A 15,533-nucleotide genomic window follows, 5' to 3' on the forward strand; every position below is an offset into this window, starting at 1 on the left:
CAGAGGTACAAACAGTCATGAAATAATGCTGATGTTAGGTAGTGATAAGTGCCTCAGAGAAAATATGTCAAGAAAGGAGAGTAGGAGTTTTAGGCTGAGAAGGATTCTGTCTTCAGAAGTATGGTGAAAAGCAGGAGGACTCCACAGATATATGAAGGAAAGGAGAGAGTTATTAATGACAGCAGGGATTAACAATCCCAGCAGATGAGAAGCATGCACAATATCTCCCAGGCTGAATAAGTGAAAAGGAAATAGTCGGAGAGGAGTTCACTGAGGGTATGAAGCTCAGATTGCTAAGGCTTAAGACCAGACCAGTATGAGAACTCTGGTATTTGAGAAAGGTGAAAAGTCATTATATAAGGCCAAGTAAGAAGGTTGTAAAAATAATGCTTTGCTTTAAAATGATCATTGAAGTAATTTTCTACTGATGCATAACAATTGATACTAATGTAATGACAAAATACAATATGCCTATGAATTAGTTCTGAGTTTCATAGATCAGAAGTCCATCCTGGCATGGCTAGGGTTTCTACTTGGGTAACATGAAGTTGAAATCAGGTGTAGGCGTGTAGGCTAGATGGGTAAAATTCTTATCTGGAGACTCTGAGTAGGAAAAGTACTTCAATAATGTCTATCTGATAAGCAGAATCCAGTTCCACATGATTATAGGACTGAGGCCCCTGTTTCCTTGCCAGCAGTCAGCCAACGCTTCTCTTAGCTCCTGAAGGCCACTCTTATTATTTGCCACAAACTTCTCTACATATTCCAAATTGGTAAAAGCTCATCAGGTCCTTTCTGTGACTCAAATCTCTATCTCTTCTGTGAGTAGCTAGAGAAATACTTCTAAAACCCTACTTGTGATTAGTTCAGGTCCATCAAAGTAATCTCGTTTTCTACATAAACTAAATCATTATAATAAAACACATTCTATTTTTAATCTTAGAGATAAATTAAAGATTCGTAAATTAGGGAAAGGGAACCAGTAGAATCATTTTATAACCGTGCCTACCACATTTTCTTGTCTGTGTTGTTGAGAATGAAATGTAAAGCGATAAAAAAATGAAGAATTTTGTGTAACTGTTAAGGAAGATAGTGAGGGCATTGTGGGACTCCATGGTAGCAGTGAGTATTGTGAGATATGGCCAACTTTTGAAACAACTTGATGGTAGATTTGTTGATCATTTATTTGTTGACTGTCAAGAGTTACTGAATAGAAGAATTTAGAGTTAGAGGATAAAGGGTCTTGAAGAACGTTACTTTGAGAATGTCAATAACATATCCAAATGAAGATGCCACTCAGTTATTGAATATAGGGGCCGGAGCAGTGACGCAAGCCGTAGGGTGTTTGCTTTGCAAGCAGTTGACCTATGACGGACCGCGGTTTGATTCCCCGGCGTCCCATATGGTCCCCAAGCCAGGAGCGATTTCTGAGCACATAGGCAGGAGTAACCCCTGAGCGTCACCAAGTGTGGCCCAACAAACCCCCCTCAAATTATTGCATATGTGCACAGAGTTTAGAAAAGAAAACTGGGATCTGGGAGGTGGTTCAAAAGCCTCATGAGAGTGTTTAGTATACTGGAATTCAAGTTTCATCTCTGGCCCCCAAAAGTCCCTTAAACATCACCAGGAGCAACTCCAGAGCCCCTCCCATGGAGTAATATCTAAGTACTATGGAAAATAATCCCAACCTTCTACCTCACTTCTACCAATAAAAAAGAAAAACTAGATCTAGACTGGAAAAATAAACATGAAGTTCGTCAGATACCGATATTAAATAAAAAATATTAGATCATGGGAGTGGACAAAATTACCTCATAAAAAGTGTTAAGAAGGCCAAAACAGAAGTTAGCATTAGTCCATGGTTAGAAGTCGGACACAAGGTGAATTTACTAAGGAGAATGGAAGATGGGGTAGAAGGAAAATTAAGAGAGAGTGAAAACAGAGGGAAGAAGAGAAAAGGATGACCAAGTGACAGGGAATGAGACTCAGGAATTTAACAACACTGAAGACAGGAATTTTGATATCTTATCTTATCAGCTCTGCTGAGTCATTTTTGCAACATAGTAAAAAGAAGTCTTATAGTAGTGAGTTTAATAAAGAGTAGACAGATAGCAGTGAAAGAAGTGAAAGGTCGGGTTGGGAGAGATAGCACAGCAGTATGGTATTTGCCTTGCACAAAACCTATGCAGGACAGAGGGTAGTTGAATCCAGGAATCTCATATGGTCTCCAGAGCCAGGAGCTCTTTCTTTCTTTCTTTTTTCTTTCTTCTCTTTCTCTTTCTTTCTTTCTTTCTTATCTTTCTTTCTTTCTTCTCTTTTCTTTCTTTCTTTTCTTTCTTCTTTCTTTCTTTCTTTCTTTCTTCTTTCTTTCTTTCTTTCTTTCTTTCTTTCTTTCTTTCTTTCTTTCTTTCTTTCTTTTTTTTTTTTAGGAGCTCTTTCTAAACGCAGAGCCAGAAGTAATCCCTGAGAGCCGCTGAGTGTGGCCTACAAAACCAAACCAAAACAAACCAAACCAAAACAAAATAAACCATAGGGCTGGACCAGTGCTTCTCATATAGAGGGGTGCGTTTGACCTCCGCAAAAACTGTCATAACAAGCTAAGTCCTGTGTTTATGTCTCTGTATGTCTCTGGAGCTGAGAGTTGCTGTGTCCTGCTTCCAAAAGCTATACATTGCAAAACGTGCTCGTTGTAACCATTTATCCAGGCATCATCTCTGATTAAAAAAATCAGCTCAAATTATTTTATATAGTTTTGTTTTGCAGGTTAAAGTAGTTTTTTTTTTTAAATAAAGATACTATTTACAGTTGCGCAGAGGGCGCAAAAAATGTTTTCTTCTTCCTAGGGGCTCAAAACAGAAAATAATTAAAAAGCACTGGGCTGGACAAAGAGCAGTAGGGCGTTTGCCTTGCACACAGCCGACCCAGGACAGACGGTTATTCGAATCCCAGCATCCCAGTTGGTCCCCCATTCCTACCAGGAGCGATTTCTGAGCGCAGAGCCAGAAATAACCCCCTGAGCTCCTCCGAGTGTGACCCCTGGCCCCCCAAATAAAAGAATTGAAAGATGAAGGTCTGCAGAGTTGTGAAGTCTAGAAAGGGTTGGACGCCCCCCACCCCTTTCTTCCTTGAGTCAACTGCAAGCACACCTGTCGATATGCATGTGGACCAGGCCTTTCGGTTCCCAGCCCAAGAAGCTGCTCAGTTAGGGAATTCTCAGAGCCTTCGATAACCACTCCCAGCAGTCCTTCGTACAGGGGACAGAAATGATTGATAAATTCTACCATTTAAACTATCTCCCTCCTATCTCTTCCCTTTTTTTTGGGGGGGATGGGTGTTGGGTTTTGGGTTACACCCAGCAGAGCTCAGGGGTTCCTCCTGGCCCTATGCTCAGAAATCGCTCCTGGCAGGCTCGGGGGACCATATGGGATGCCGGGATTCGAAACACCGTCCTTCTGCATGCAAGGCAAACACCTTACCTCCATGCTATCTCTCCGACCTCTCTACCCTTTTATTTAAGAATGTTATGAGAATGGGTTAATAGTATAAAATTGGTCATGTATGATAAAATAAATTGTACTTCTAGTAGCAAATATAGCGAACAAGCTCTACAGCTTGTGATTTATGAGGATTTATACTTGAAATTTATGTAATATCATTAGGAAGATAATTTTACACAAATTTTAAAATTAATTTTAATTTTGTTTTTAATTTTATTTGGGAGCCAGAGCTGGTGGTACTTAGGCTTACTTTGGGCTCTGTACTTAGGGGAGCTAACCCTGTTCAGCTACATGCAATGTCATATGGTAGTGACTGTCACACAGGCCTAATTCAAAAAACATATATAATGTATATAATATAGAGATAAGCCATCTTCACAGCTCAGGTTCTGTGCTGATTCTTGGAAGTCTAAAGTTGCTGAACAACTTCTGAATGTTATTTTCACTTGTAACTAATTAAATGGTGTTTCCTAGTAGGGCTTTGGGGACTCAAGTACCACTCCTGGCCATATTTATTTGGGCTTTGCAGACTTCTGGGCCCAGTGATGCTCAGAACAGCTGGATTTTAACTAGAAGTGCTCAACACGGAACACATACTGCTGGAATCTTACTTTGGCCTAGTACATGCACTCCTAGTTCTTTAAATTATCTCCCTGACTTCTACTTTACATTATTTTTAAGTTAAATTCATTTTTGGTTTCTTTTAACTAGCAAAAGCTGGTACTAATGTAGTTTTTTTTTTTTTATAAAATCAAATTGACAACTAAAATTATTGAAAAGTGGGGATAGTTGTATTGGGGATATGTGTATTGTTTTCATAGATTCCATTACCTTCTTTATTTTAGACCTTTCTATTCAACTTTATTACTTTCCCCTCTACACAGTAAAGAAATTTCCTTCTTATTTCAGAAAGGTGAGTCTTTACTAATCTAGTCCAAGTTTAGTGATTCATTTATCTTGCTTTAAATTAATTTAGAAATAGACAAATGGCACAAATCTGGCCAATGAAAGTGGAAGGAAAGTACTTTGGATTATTTGAAATATTGATATATATATTGAATATCTGAAAAATTGTTTCTTCCCCAATAGAACAGGGTGTGAACTGGGGAACACTATCATACAAAGGCCTTGTGATAAATAAATTAGGTATTAAACTGTAGTGGTGCAAAATAAGCAAACACAAAAAATAAATATTCTGAGAATTGCAGAGAGGAGAGAAACAGGCTGGGTCTTAGCAAATATTTTTAAGCCATCTCATTAATACAGTTTAAATAGTATAATCATTGTTTTTATAATTAATAATAAGCTAGTAATAGCAAAATTAAAACACTATAGTTTAAAATAACTTTTGGTCAGATTTTCTTTTTCTCAAGGTCAAAAATATTCTGATATAACCCTTATATTTGAATCAGAGGGCTGAGAATTTTTAACTAAAGTGTAGATGAATGGCATATGGGAGCCAGTCTGATGCTCGACTTCAGGATTTGAAGGATTCTACTCAGATCTCTTAATTATTAGCCCTAAATGCTTGGTTGGTGTCTATACAAACTTCCCAGTACAGCATTTATTTTTTGATCTTTAGTGCTTGAATAGCACTTTGATCATTCAATAGCAAGGCACTTAGCCCTTTTTATTATAGTTAATGTTTATATTTCCTTTCATACTGTGAATTATTTGAGGACAAGGGTTATAATCTACCTCTTTTATATCTCTGTGAAATGACTAACAAAGTACCTTGAATACAGAAAATGATCAATAAATATTTGTTGAATTAGGGTATTAAACTCTAGTGAAAAGTTTGTTCTATGTATATGATTTAGAAGGTTCTCTGCTCTGGGAAGGGCACATGGATCCAGTAGGATGGGGACTTAGACCATAGGCATATAACAGGTTTGCTCTTTTGAGAAGGTTATAGCCATTAAAGCCAGAGAACATCCACATTTTCAACAAGGCAGACAGTGGGTTAAAGAATTGTATTTGTCTTTGTATCTTTCTTCCTTTTTCATTTTCTCACACACTGTCTTACCTCTAAGACAATTCTGTTTCATACATGGTATGAGGGGCCCAATTGGTCATACAAGTGTCTATAGGAAGGAAACAAAGTCAGAAAAGATCTTGGTTGGAAAATGGGAGAGAAATAGTGCTCTGGTTTACACTTTGTTTTGTACCAGCATGTAATATTGCCTAAAATTGCTCATGCATTTGCCTACTACCTGCCATGTGTGGACTGGAAATTCTCATTGGATAAGACCCAAAGTCACTACTATTCAGGCCAGTTCTTTGTACCCATGGCAACACCTGCCATATTGTAAGCATTCAACACATGCTGTGAGTTAATATGTTTGGTTACTAAAGGACATAACCCTAAAGAGGTTTTAAATCCTATACTAAAAGATTTTCCTGCTTATAATAAAAGAATAAAAGTAAAATAGTGGGGAAAATAGGAGCAACTCTTGAATTCATGGACTAGGACTATCACACAACTGAGGAACACAAGCAGAAAAAGTTCAGGCCCTTGAGAGTTGTATTAAGGCTACAATGGTCACCAATTTAGGGAATAGTGATGTTGAAAATATTAAATCAAATAAATAGTGGTGACAAGAACCTACTTGATATTTACCCCTTCTTCCCCATTCCTCTGTTGTTATATCTGGAGCTCCATGTCCATTTGGTACCAGAAACAATTTTCCTAATGTCTTTGGTTCTGCCTAAATGGCTTGTTTTAATTTTTAATGAAGAAAGATGTTACCTAAGCTCATGGGTCTACTTGCATTCCTATTGAACCAAATTGTGAAGAAATATGCACTTCTATGTGTATTATTAATCAAATTAAACCAAATCAAATCATTTATGCTGCAACTTTAAAAAGCTTACTGAGAAGTCACAAGTTTGAATAACACAAAACTTAAATAAAATAGCAGAAGTAAAACAGCTAATTCAGATGTTCACATTTTCTGTTTCAGTTTACTCAAAGCTTGTGGGCCACACCCTCCTTGGGAGAAAAATAAAGCTATGAAGACTAAAGGTAAAAATATTTATAAGGTACTGAGTTATAGTGAAAGGATTACTATCAAGCCATAAGCAAAAATTAATTATTAACTAAAAATGTTTCTAACCAAAGCTATTCTTGAAAAGTTATTTATAAGATCCAAGAGACCTAGAAAAAAATTGGAAATAAATACTCTTAGATAACCTATGTCTAGTACTTTTTGTTTGTTTGTTTGGGGCCACACGCAGTAGTGCTCAAGGCTTACTTCTGGCTCTGCACTCAGGTAACAATTCTGGTGAACTCAGGAACCAAATCAGGTGCCAGGAACTTGGATAAGAGCCATGCAAGATAAGCACCCTACCTTCTTGTACTACCTTTCTGGCTCCTCTAGTATTTTCTTACAAAACCCCACATCCTATGTCTCAGTTTATTTATCATAAAAAAAATCAAATGTTAATAGTGTTTTCTCTGACATGGGTTTTCTGTAAATATTAAATAAAATAATATAACATGTATTCAAAATGAAACAATGCCATTAGGTGTAAGTGGTCAATTTGGACATACTACTACTGAAAATATTAAACAAGATCAGTCAAAAGTGTGAGGAGTCCTGGGCTAGAAATTGTCTATCCACAGTGTCTCATAATATGAGATTACCAACAAAGTTTGGTTTCCCAGAGGGCACATGATAGACAAGGATTAGCAGTCTGGGTTATATATGGAAAGTTGTAACAGTTCTGCTAATATGGTCACATTAATTATATACTTTATTGTAGGCTAACATCATGGCTTCTGAATCCCAATTCAGTTGACTGTTCAGCTCCTGTTCCTTAACCTCTTTTACAACCTCCAAGATGGCACCCAATGGTTTCCACCTTCACTCTTTACACTCTGAATGAGTTCTCTCTCACACTGCATCAGTATTGGTTAGTGTGAAAAACAGAATAAGGCAGAAGTAAATGGCACGTAACTTTGAGATGAGGCCTCAAAGGTACAGCAGCTTTTATTGATTCTTCTCTTGGGTCCTTCATTCTGAGGAAAGCTAGTTGCATTGGTACCCTAGGGGGAACTCACATGTGTGACTTATGGTCTCTAACTCACAACCATGATAAGAATTTAGAAATAGTTCTTCCAGTCCTAGTCAAACTCTCAGATTAAATCTTAAATGCAATCTCATGAGAGTTTTTGAGCCAACACTATCAGATTTCAGATTGAGAACTACAGCTTAGACACTATCAAATTCCTGATTGAGAAAATATGTGGAATAAAAATTGCATATTGTTTCAAGTTTGGGGATGGTTCACTGTGCATTAATATATCTCAAGCAACCTCACAAAGTTTCTATAAATATTCCAAAAAAAAAAAAAAAGAAATGAAATTACTAATTCTCTAAAAGGAACAAGCCAGTAATATATTGAAAGTGCTTAGACCAATTTCTGGCACAGCATGAATGAGTACGTGTTAGCTATTATTATACTTTGCAGACCTTCTCTTCCAATCCACAGGGTGGTCTCTCCAAAGACCTCACACTTTGTTACGTTCTATAATTTCAAATACAGGGATCCTATTCTAGTCAGTCTCTTTACATCATCTTTCTCTAAACATCCATTGGAAACTGTTTTCCTCTTTTTTCTCTGATTCCTATCAAGATGAGAGGCAAGGTGTCCAAATTAGGAAAAATTAAAGGCACATGCTCAAACTAGGGAATCCGAAATCAAGATACATGGCCTGAAAAAGACCAATTCATTGACCCCTTGAACACTCAATTAAGGTTGACAATAGTTAACTGAGCTAGCTGGAGTCAACTGAAACTTTTACAGACTGCAGTGTTTAGAAATTGTCCTCTGAAATATACAAAGCTTTCATTCAGACCCATTTCTGTGCTTTTAAATCTGGAATAGATCCTGGACTTCCTTGGGCAAACTTCATAGATAGTATCTTTTCTTTCTCTTGTTATTCCTGTTTCCTTCGCATTTGGATTTTCTTTTATTTGTGATAGTTCCGTGAGTAAATGTATTGTACACTGAAAGAAGGCAATGAGGAAATCTACTACTAAAGCAAATAAAAAAATGAACAGAAATATTTCTGTTATGTAATAAAACTCAATAGGAAAGCTATATGATTAATAATAAAATGCAACATTATTTGACAACTATTTAAAAAACTTGGCTTATAACTTTGGTAGTGGGTATGGTATGATAATGTAGTTATCTCAAAACATACACTTCTATTATCTATAAACAATTTTTCTTGCTAAAAAATGTAAAGTAAACATAAGTACTAGTCTTTGTAAAAGTTATGCTGGTAAAGAAAGTGGACCTATTTCTTAGATTAAAATAGATCTCTACAGAGTAAAGCATGCTATTCCAAATATTAGTTCCCAGAAAATCCAATAAACTCATATAATTTATATAAAATATAATAAATCACAAATATGAAGTGAAAATTTCTACATGATTTCTGTATTTTATTGGAATTATGCATTTTATACATTTCACTGATAATCCTCTTGAAAACAGTATTTATACAATATAACAAGATATTTGAGGGATTTTTCCCAAGATCTCTAGTTATAGAAGACTGACTATGACAACCGCGACTGGGCAGATCTTTACCTGGGACCATAAAGACCTTATCCAATGCTACATTCTAGGATCTGTGCAAAAACCAACATCTCTAATTACAGACTGACTCTAACAACTGCAACTAAGCAGAACTTTTCCTGGGATAATAAAGAAAGACCTTGGGGCTGGACAAATAGTATGATTGGAGTTTGTAGTCGGTTCTATAACAGTATACTTCAAGTGTAGATGAACCCTGTATCTCTTAGGCCAAGGAAATTTCCCTTCTAATTTCCCCAACGTTTATTGTGACTATGCAAAAAAACAAACAAAACAACAACAACACAACAAAACCTTGCAAACCTGTCTTCTGTTTTGTTTTTTTTTTCCTTTCCTTTTCTTTCTTTGTGTGTGCTGGGGGGAGGGGGGAAACCTTGCAGCACTCAGAGGCCAGAAATGGCTCTGCACTTAGAAATCGCTCCTGGCAGGCATGGGGGACAATATGGGATGCCGGGATTCGAACCACTATACATCCTGAATCAGCTGCATGCAAGGCAAACCCCCTACCACTGTGCTATCTCTGTGGCCTCCTTTTATTTTTTTATTTTTTAAAAAATTTTATTTCTATCTTCTAGCTAGAGCTGACTGTCATTTTTACAGAACCTTGGAACATGAAGCAATTTGTTTTACCTCATTTTTCTTGTTTTTTTTTTTTTTTTGTTTTTTTTTTTTTTTTTAGTATATCTTGATTTAAACAGCTTGATTACAAATATAATTTTAGTTGGGTTTCAGACAAGCAAAGAACACCACCCTTCACTGGTACAACATTCCCATCACCAATGTGCCAGATCTCCCTCCTCCCCACCCTACCCCAGCTTGTACTCTAGACAGGCTTCTATTTCCCTCATTCATTCACATTGTTATGATAATTCTCAATGTAGTTATTTCTCTAACAACACTCATCACTCTTTGTGGGGAGCTTCATGTAGAGAGCTGGACCTTCCAGCCCTCCTCTCTTTTGTCTCTGAGAATTACTGCAAAAATGTCTTTTATTTTTCTTAAAACCCATACCTCATATCATATTTCTATGTCTTTCTACAAATTGGGGGGAAAAAAAAGTGGACGGGGGCCCAGGGCCCAAGTGGCCTTAGGTGCGCTGGGTGGGAAAATAATGTTCAGAACTAAATACCCAAATCAAAATCAACAACAATAGACTCAAGAGACAGAAACTATAACAAGCTAAACACAAAATGGACCAGTTAGACTAGTAGATCCAGAAGCTAAGGGTGGAGGTATAGGATTAATGCTAGGAATTCTGGTGAAGGGAGATCAACTCTGGTTGTGGAAATGGGCCTAATTCACTGTAATCTTGAAATACATCTGTGAATTCACAATGGTCTCAATAACAATTTAAATAAAAAATATTTGAGGGTTTTAAAAATAAAATACAATAATTTGTTTCATATATAAAAGGTTATAAAGATATACTTTTATATATGAAGATACTTTTTTTTTTTTTTTTTTTGCTTTTTGGGTCACATCAGGTGACACTCAGGGGTTACTCCTGGCTATGTGCTCAGAAATACCTCCTGACTTGGGGGCCGTATGGGACGATGGGGTTCAAACAATGGTCCATCCTAGGTTAGTGCATGCAAGGCAAATGCCCAACTGCTTGCGCCACCACTCTGGCTCCTGAATATAGATGCTTTTTAGTACATGAACACATACTGAAAATAGACTGAATTTTGCTTGGTGAAAAGCGTAATTCCTGTGTTCTTTTTTTAATTCATTATTTTTACTAAAAAAAATGTTTTTCTCTTTTGTAGACAACAATGTTGAGAGTTATCTTTGTCCTTCACAGTCTTTCTTCCTTGCCTTCTTTCGGATATGTGGAGTTCTCATCTACAGCTAAAGTCAGCATTTCCTATGGAAATGCAAACCTCATAAACCAGATTCTTTGGCCTAAGGACTTGCATTAGCTCCTTTATTTCTCCTTTGTTTTGATTACTTATGTCTTTGCTTTTCTCATAATCTATGACCTTGCTTTGGTTTTCTATCAAAATCTTGCTTCTTTCCTTTTCTTTCTCCTCTTTATTTTTCTTTTTATGTGTATATCCTCTTTCCTCTATACTCTTTATTTCTTCCTTCCAGGTATTTGTTTAACTATGACTGTAAGTTAAAAATAAGGAGTATATTTCTTGGTAATAATTCTGGATTCTTTGTAAGGATGCTCATCTTTACTATGGTGCAATCCAGAAATAGTATTGCTGATTTAGTAAAAATGTTGTATTTCTGAGCTTTTATCTCTGTCCCTTGCAACACAGCATTGTTGAAACAAGATGATTTCCCTTTCTTCCTTGAAGCTGCATACATATCAATCAGGAAATAGGAGGAGAGAAGTAAATGGGTTATGATAGTATGATAAAGGACATAGCGAAACCACATACCACATCTCTCTCCAATTGCCAGGAGGCATTCTAAGTCACACTGCACCTTACTCTTTCTCTTTTCAATGACCAAAGTCTAATTGTCCACTGGGGGAGGGGAGCAGTTGGGCCACACTCAGTGTTACTCAGGACTTACTTCTACTGACTCTGCACTTTGAGATCAATCCTGGAGAGCTTGGGTTACCATATGGATTTCCAGGAATTAAACCTGGGTCAACTGCATCCAAAGCATAGTGTATAGCCCTACTTGCTATCTATGGCTCCAGTCACAATTATTCACTTTTATAAGTAATTTATTATAGACTCTAAGTTCTGCTCTGACCCACTCATTTCCTGGAATACTTCCTTTACCTGTCCCTCTAGTCTTGGCCCATACTAGACCTACTTTCTTGGTGCCAGGTCCAACATTTCAGATGCTCATTCCCCCCACTGGGTTTCCATCATCTGCAGGTTAAAGTCAACTCCCTTTCCTGTTCACCCTTCTCCTCTCTTGATGAAAGAGTTCTTTTATAATCAGAGATAAAGACTCTAACCTTATGCCTGTGTGTTAACACATTTACATCTTTCTGAAAAATCTTATCTCTAGAAATTGATATTATTAGTTCCAATCATCCCACACAGAAGAACCTTCTGTGAGAGGTTTTCCCTGACTGGCCAGAGCTGATTCTTACAGTGGGGAGGTGTCTACTCAAACATCTCTATTTTCTCTTATTGAATCATTACTTGGTAGAACATTGGTAGAACATTAGTTAGATTGAACTTAGTTAGGATTTGGTAGATCATTAGTTAGATTGCATAGAAGGCATACATTTTTGAAAGATGTCCCATCAAAGTAACTTTTACCCACTTCCAGTGGTCTCAGCCAGTGGTTTAGTGTTAGAACTTAAGAAAGAGGTATTGCATCAGACCCACAGTGCCCAGGACCACGAGGATCACAGTTGACACTATGTGGTGCCTTTAGTTATACTAGTTTATACTGAGTGCTGAGAAGAACCTGAGAATGGAAATAAAACTAGGGTCTTGCATACACCCTAATTTCTGTTTTATCTCTAAGGCCCTAAAGAACATTTTAAAATTATCTGTTCAAATTTCATTTTGACAAAATAATGAAAACTGTTTATGAAAAATTCCAAGCAGTCTGTCTCCAGTCTATATAATGTACCCACCAAAACGCAGTCTTTATAGTTGACCTGACCAAAGGTCATAGAAGGCAACTGAGTAATTGGAGATATCAGCCATTTTTGTGTCCATCTTAAGCAGCTGATCAAAGTTTCTTCCAGTTGTTCTTATGAGAAATTATGATAATTATAGTATATTTATTTTAGGTGGAGGCATTGAACCACATGCAGTGGTGCTTAGGGGCTACTTCTGTTTGTTTGTTTGTTTGGTTGGTTTTTGGGCCACACCCAGCAGTGCCCAGGGGTTACTCCTGGCCATGAGCTCAGAAATTGCTCCTGGCAGGCTCAGGGTACCATATGGGATGAATGCCTGGGAACAAACTGGGTCAGCTGCATGCAAGGCAAAGGCCCTGCTGCTGTGCTATCACTTCAGCTTGTCAGGAAATACTCCTGGCTCTGTGTTTGGGAGCACTCCCTTTAGTGCTTCAGGCACCTTGGGTCAAACCAGAGTCAGCTTCATGTCAGACCTTAAATTCTTATACTTTCTCTGGCAATTCCAGTTTATCCTACTCATATACTGACACTGTGGTTCTTCAATATTTTGGAGACAAATAAGTTATCCAGGTTACTTTGAGTTTTGTTTTGCTTTTATTTTTTTATTATCATATCTCTTTCCCAGGAGGTTACACACTTCCTAAACCAGGGACATTTATATTTATAAAGTTTAATCTTTATATTTAAGCAAAAATTAGCACAATGCTTGGAACAGAATACAAGACATGTGACTATTGACTGTATAGATGATCCTTTTCCCACAATAAAGCTATGTCAGTGTTTGGTTGTTTAAATATATGAAATATCACTTTGTGAAAATAAGTTCATGCATAGAAAAAAACCCTGTTATTTAATATTCTAATTATTTTTTTGAAAATTAATCTTAATAGTCTAATATTGATTTCTTTTCTGCTTCTACACAGTGCTGCAGACTCCCAGAGTAACAACTGGCAATGCTCTGGAAACCATATGGTGCCAGAGATAGAACCAGGATGAATCTCATGCAAGGCATGTCCCTAATCCTTCTAGTATCTCTCTATCCCAATCATTGCTTCCATAAGAAACTAAAAGTCATTGTTGAAAAATTTATGCACTCAGTTATTAAACTTCTGGAGACTAGTTTCAGTTGATTCAGATAAAGGTGGTCTTTGAGATATAAGTATATCAAAACAAAACTGATATACCCACACTTTCCTCTGGATATCAGCATGGTCTCAGTTGGATGCTACTCCTCTGCAATATTTACTTCATGAATGGTGAAAAAGTTGCTTCCTATCCCACCTATCCAATTCATGAAGTTTACTCATTCCAGAAGGAAAACAACCTAGATTACTGGCACACTGTCTTCTCAGAACCTTATATTGACTCTAACTTATTTTTTTTTTCTTTTCTCAGATGACATCTATCATGTATTTTAGATATCTAAATAGTCCCTCTTTTCCTTTAAAGATCACAGCAGAAAAGAATGTTCAATGTAATTTAAACAACTCTAAGTTAAAGGAAAAGAAAGAAACCCCGACTTATCCCCAGTTTCAGGAAGTAGGTATTTGTTAATCATAACAAAACATAGAGTCTGCAAGGTTCGAAGCCTAAACACAACAGACCCAGTGAACTCATTACAAGTAGAAGCAGGACAATGCCAGGAAGCCTCAGCTGTAGCCTGTTGCACTGGTCCAACCTCCCAGAAAAAATTTTTTAAAAAAGCGCTTCATCTTAATGTGGCAAAAGCAGATCTTAACCTCCGTCTCCAACTCTCTTATCTTTTGCGAATGTGGCAAAGTTACTACCTTTGTTCAGCAGGACCACAGGCACGGTGATGACGGTGATGACCGCAGCCACCCCTAGCAGTCCCAGGAGCACCTTCCATACTGTCTGCAAGCAATCAAATCAGGTCCGGTTACTATCAGCCTTGGGGTTCAGTCTGGGTAAAAGAGGGTCGGAACCTGGACTCCCTCAAGCAGCGGGGTTAACTCCTAAGTGTGCGGTAGAAAAGGGGTCAGGGGCACGGTGGGAATGGGAGTGGGCTGGAGGGTTGCAGTATACCAGGAGGAGTTGGGGAGAAACAGTTGCTTGGAACTTGTGATCTCTGAGCACCCAAGTGTCAGCTCCTCTGCCTGCTGGTCAGTCTCCGAGTGGGGATTTGGGGTAGACTTTATCTCGGTGTCTCTCAAAGCCTTCCCAAACTCAGTGCTTGGATTCTGGCAGAACCCCCTGGCGTCCAAGAGCACTCAGGGGGGGTCCTTTCACCTGTCAGAGGGTAGCCCTATCGCTTTCCGCTATGGGACCCGCAAGTCCCATGCCTCGAGGGAGTTGGTTCCGAGGCACCTAGCACTTGAACCCGGGGCCGGGGAAGTCTGGGGCGCGCTACTCACCTTCATGGCTCAGAGCTGGTGCGTAACGGAGTTCCGCAGCGGGACCGGGGACAGAAATCAAGGCGAGCCGCCGAGATGCGCGTCCAGCTGCACTGCTCGGGGCGCCGGAGTCACTCGCTGGCTCTCAAGTTCGGGCCCAAGTTAAACATTACCGGGAGTCCAGCCCGCTCCGCTCTGGGGGCGGCGGGCAGGCAGGCTGCGTGCGGGGCGCGGCGCGGGACAAGGCGCGCCCGGCGCCGGGCACTGGCATCCCGCGGAGCGCAGGAGAGGCGCCTCCCCTTGGCGGTGCGGGATACGGAGCGGCCCTGGGGGGTGCGCAGGGGAGGGGCGAAGGCTAGGCTGGAATGCGGCTGTACCAGGTTTCGAACTCCAGAGACCCCCGCGACTGACCTGGAGCCCCTGGACTCTCCAAGTCAAGTGTTCATAGTTCAGGGAAGAGCCCAGAGAGGGCACGCGGTGTTGCAAACTCACACAGCGCCCTAGGGGCAGCCGCAA

General features: G+C 38.8%; 1 protein-coding gene across 1 annotated transcript in view; it reads right to left on the minus strand.

Annotated features, from left to right (window-relative positions):
- DPP4 (dipeptidyl peptidase 4) overlaps nt 1-15,271 on the minus strand; it is a 94,446-nt gene extending 79,175 nt beyond the window's left edge. Inside the window, exons 1-2 of the mRNA XM_049773366.1 lie at nt 15,039-15,271; nt 14,454-14,538 (exon numbers count right to left, since the gene is read on the minus strand). Coding sequence (XP_049629323.1) covers nt 14,454-14,538; nt 15,039-15,044 — 91 coding nt within the window. The 5' untranslated portion in view covers nt 15,045-15,271. The remainder of the gene's footprint in view (nt 1-14,453; nt 14,539-15,038) is intronic.
- Between the last annotated feature and the right edge of the window lie 262 nt (nt 15,272-15,533).

This window comes from Suncus etruscus, chromosome 5 (assembly GCF_024139225.1).
Source record: "Suncus etruscus isolate mSunEtr1 chromosome 5, mSunEtr1.pri.cur, whole genome shotgun sequence".
NCBI lineage: Eukaryota > Metazoa > Chordata > Mammalia > Eulipotyphla > Soricidae > Suncus > Suncus etruscus.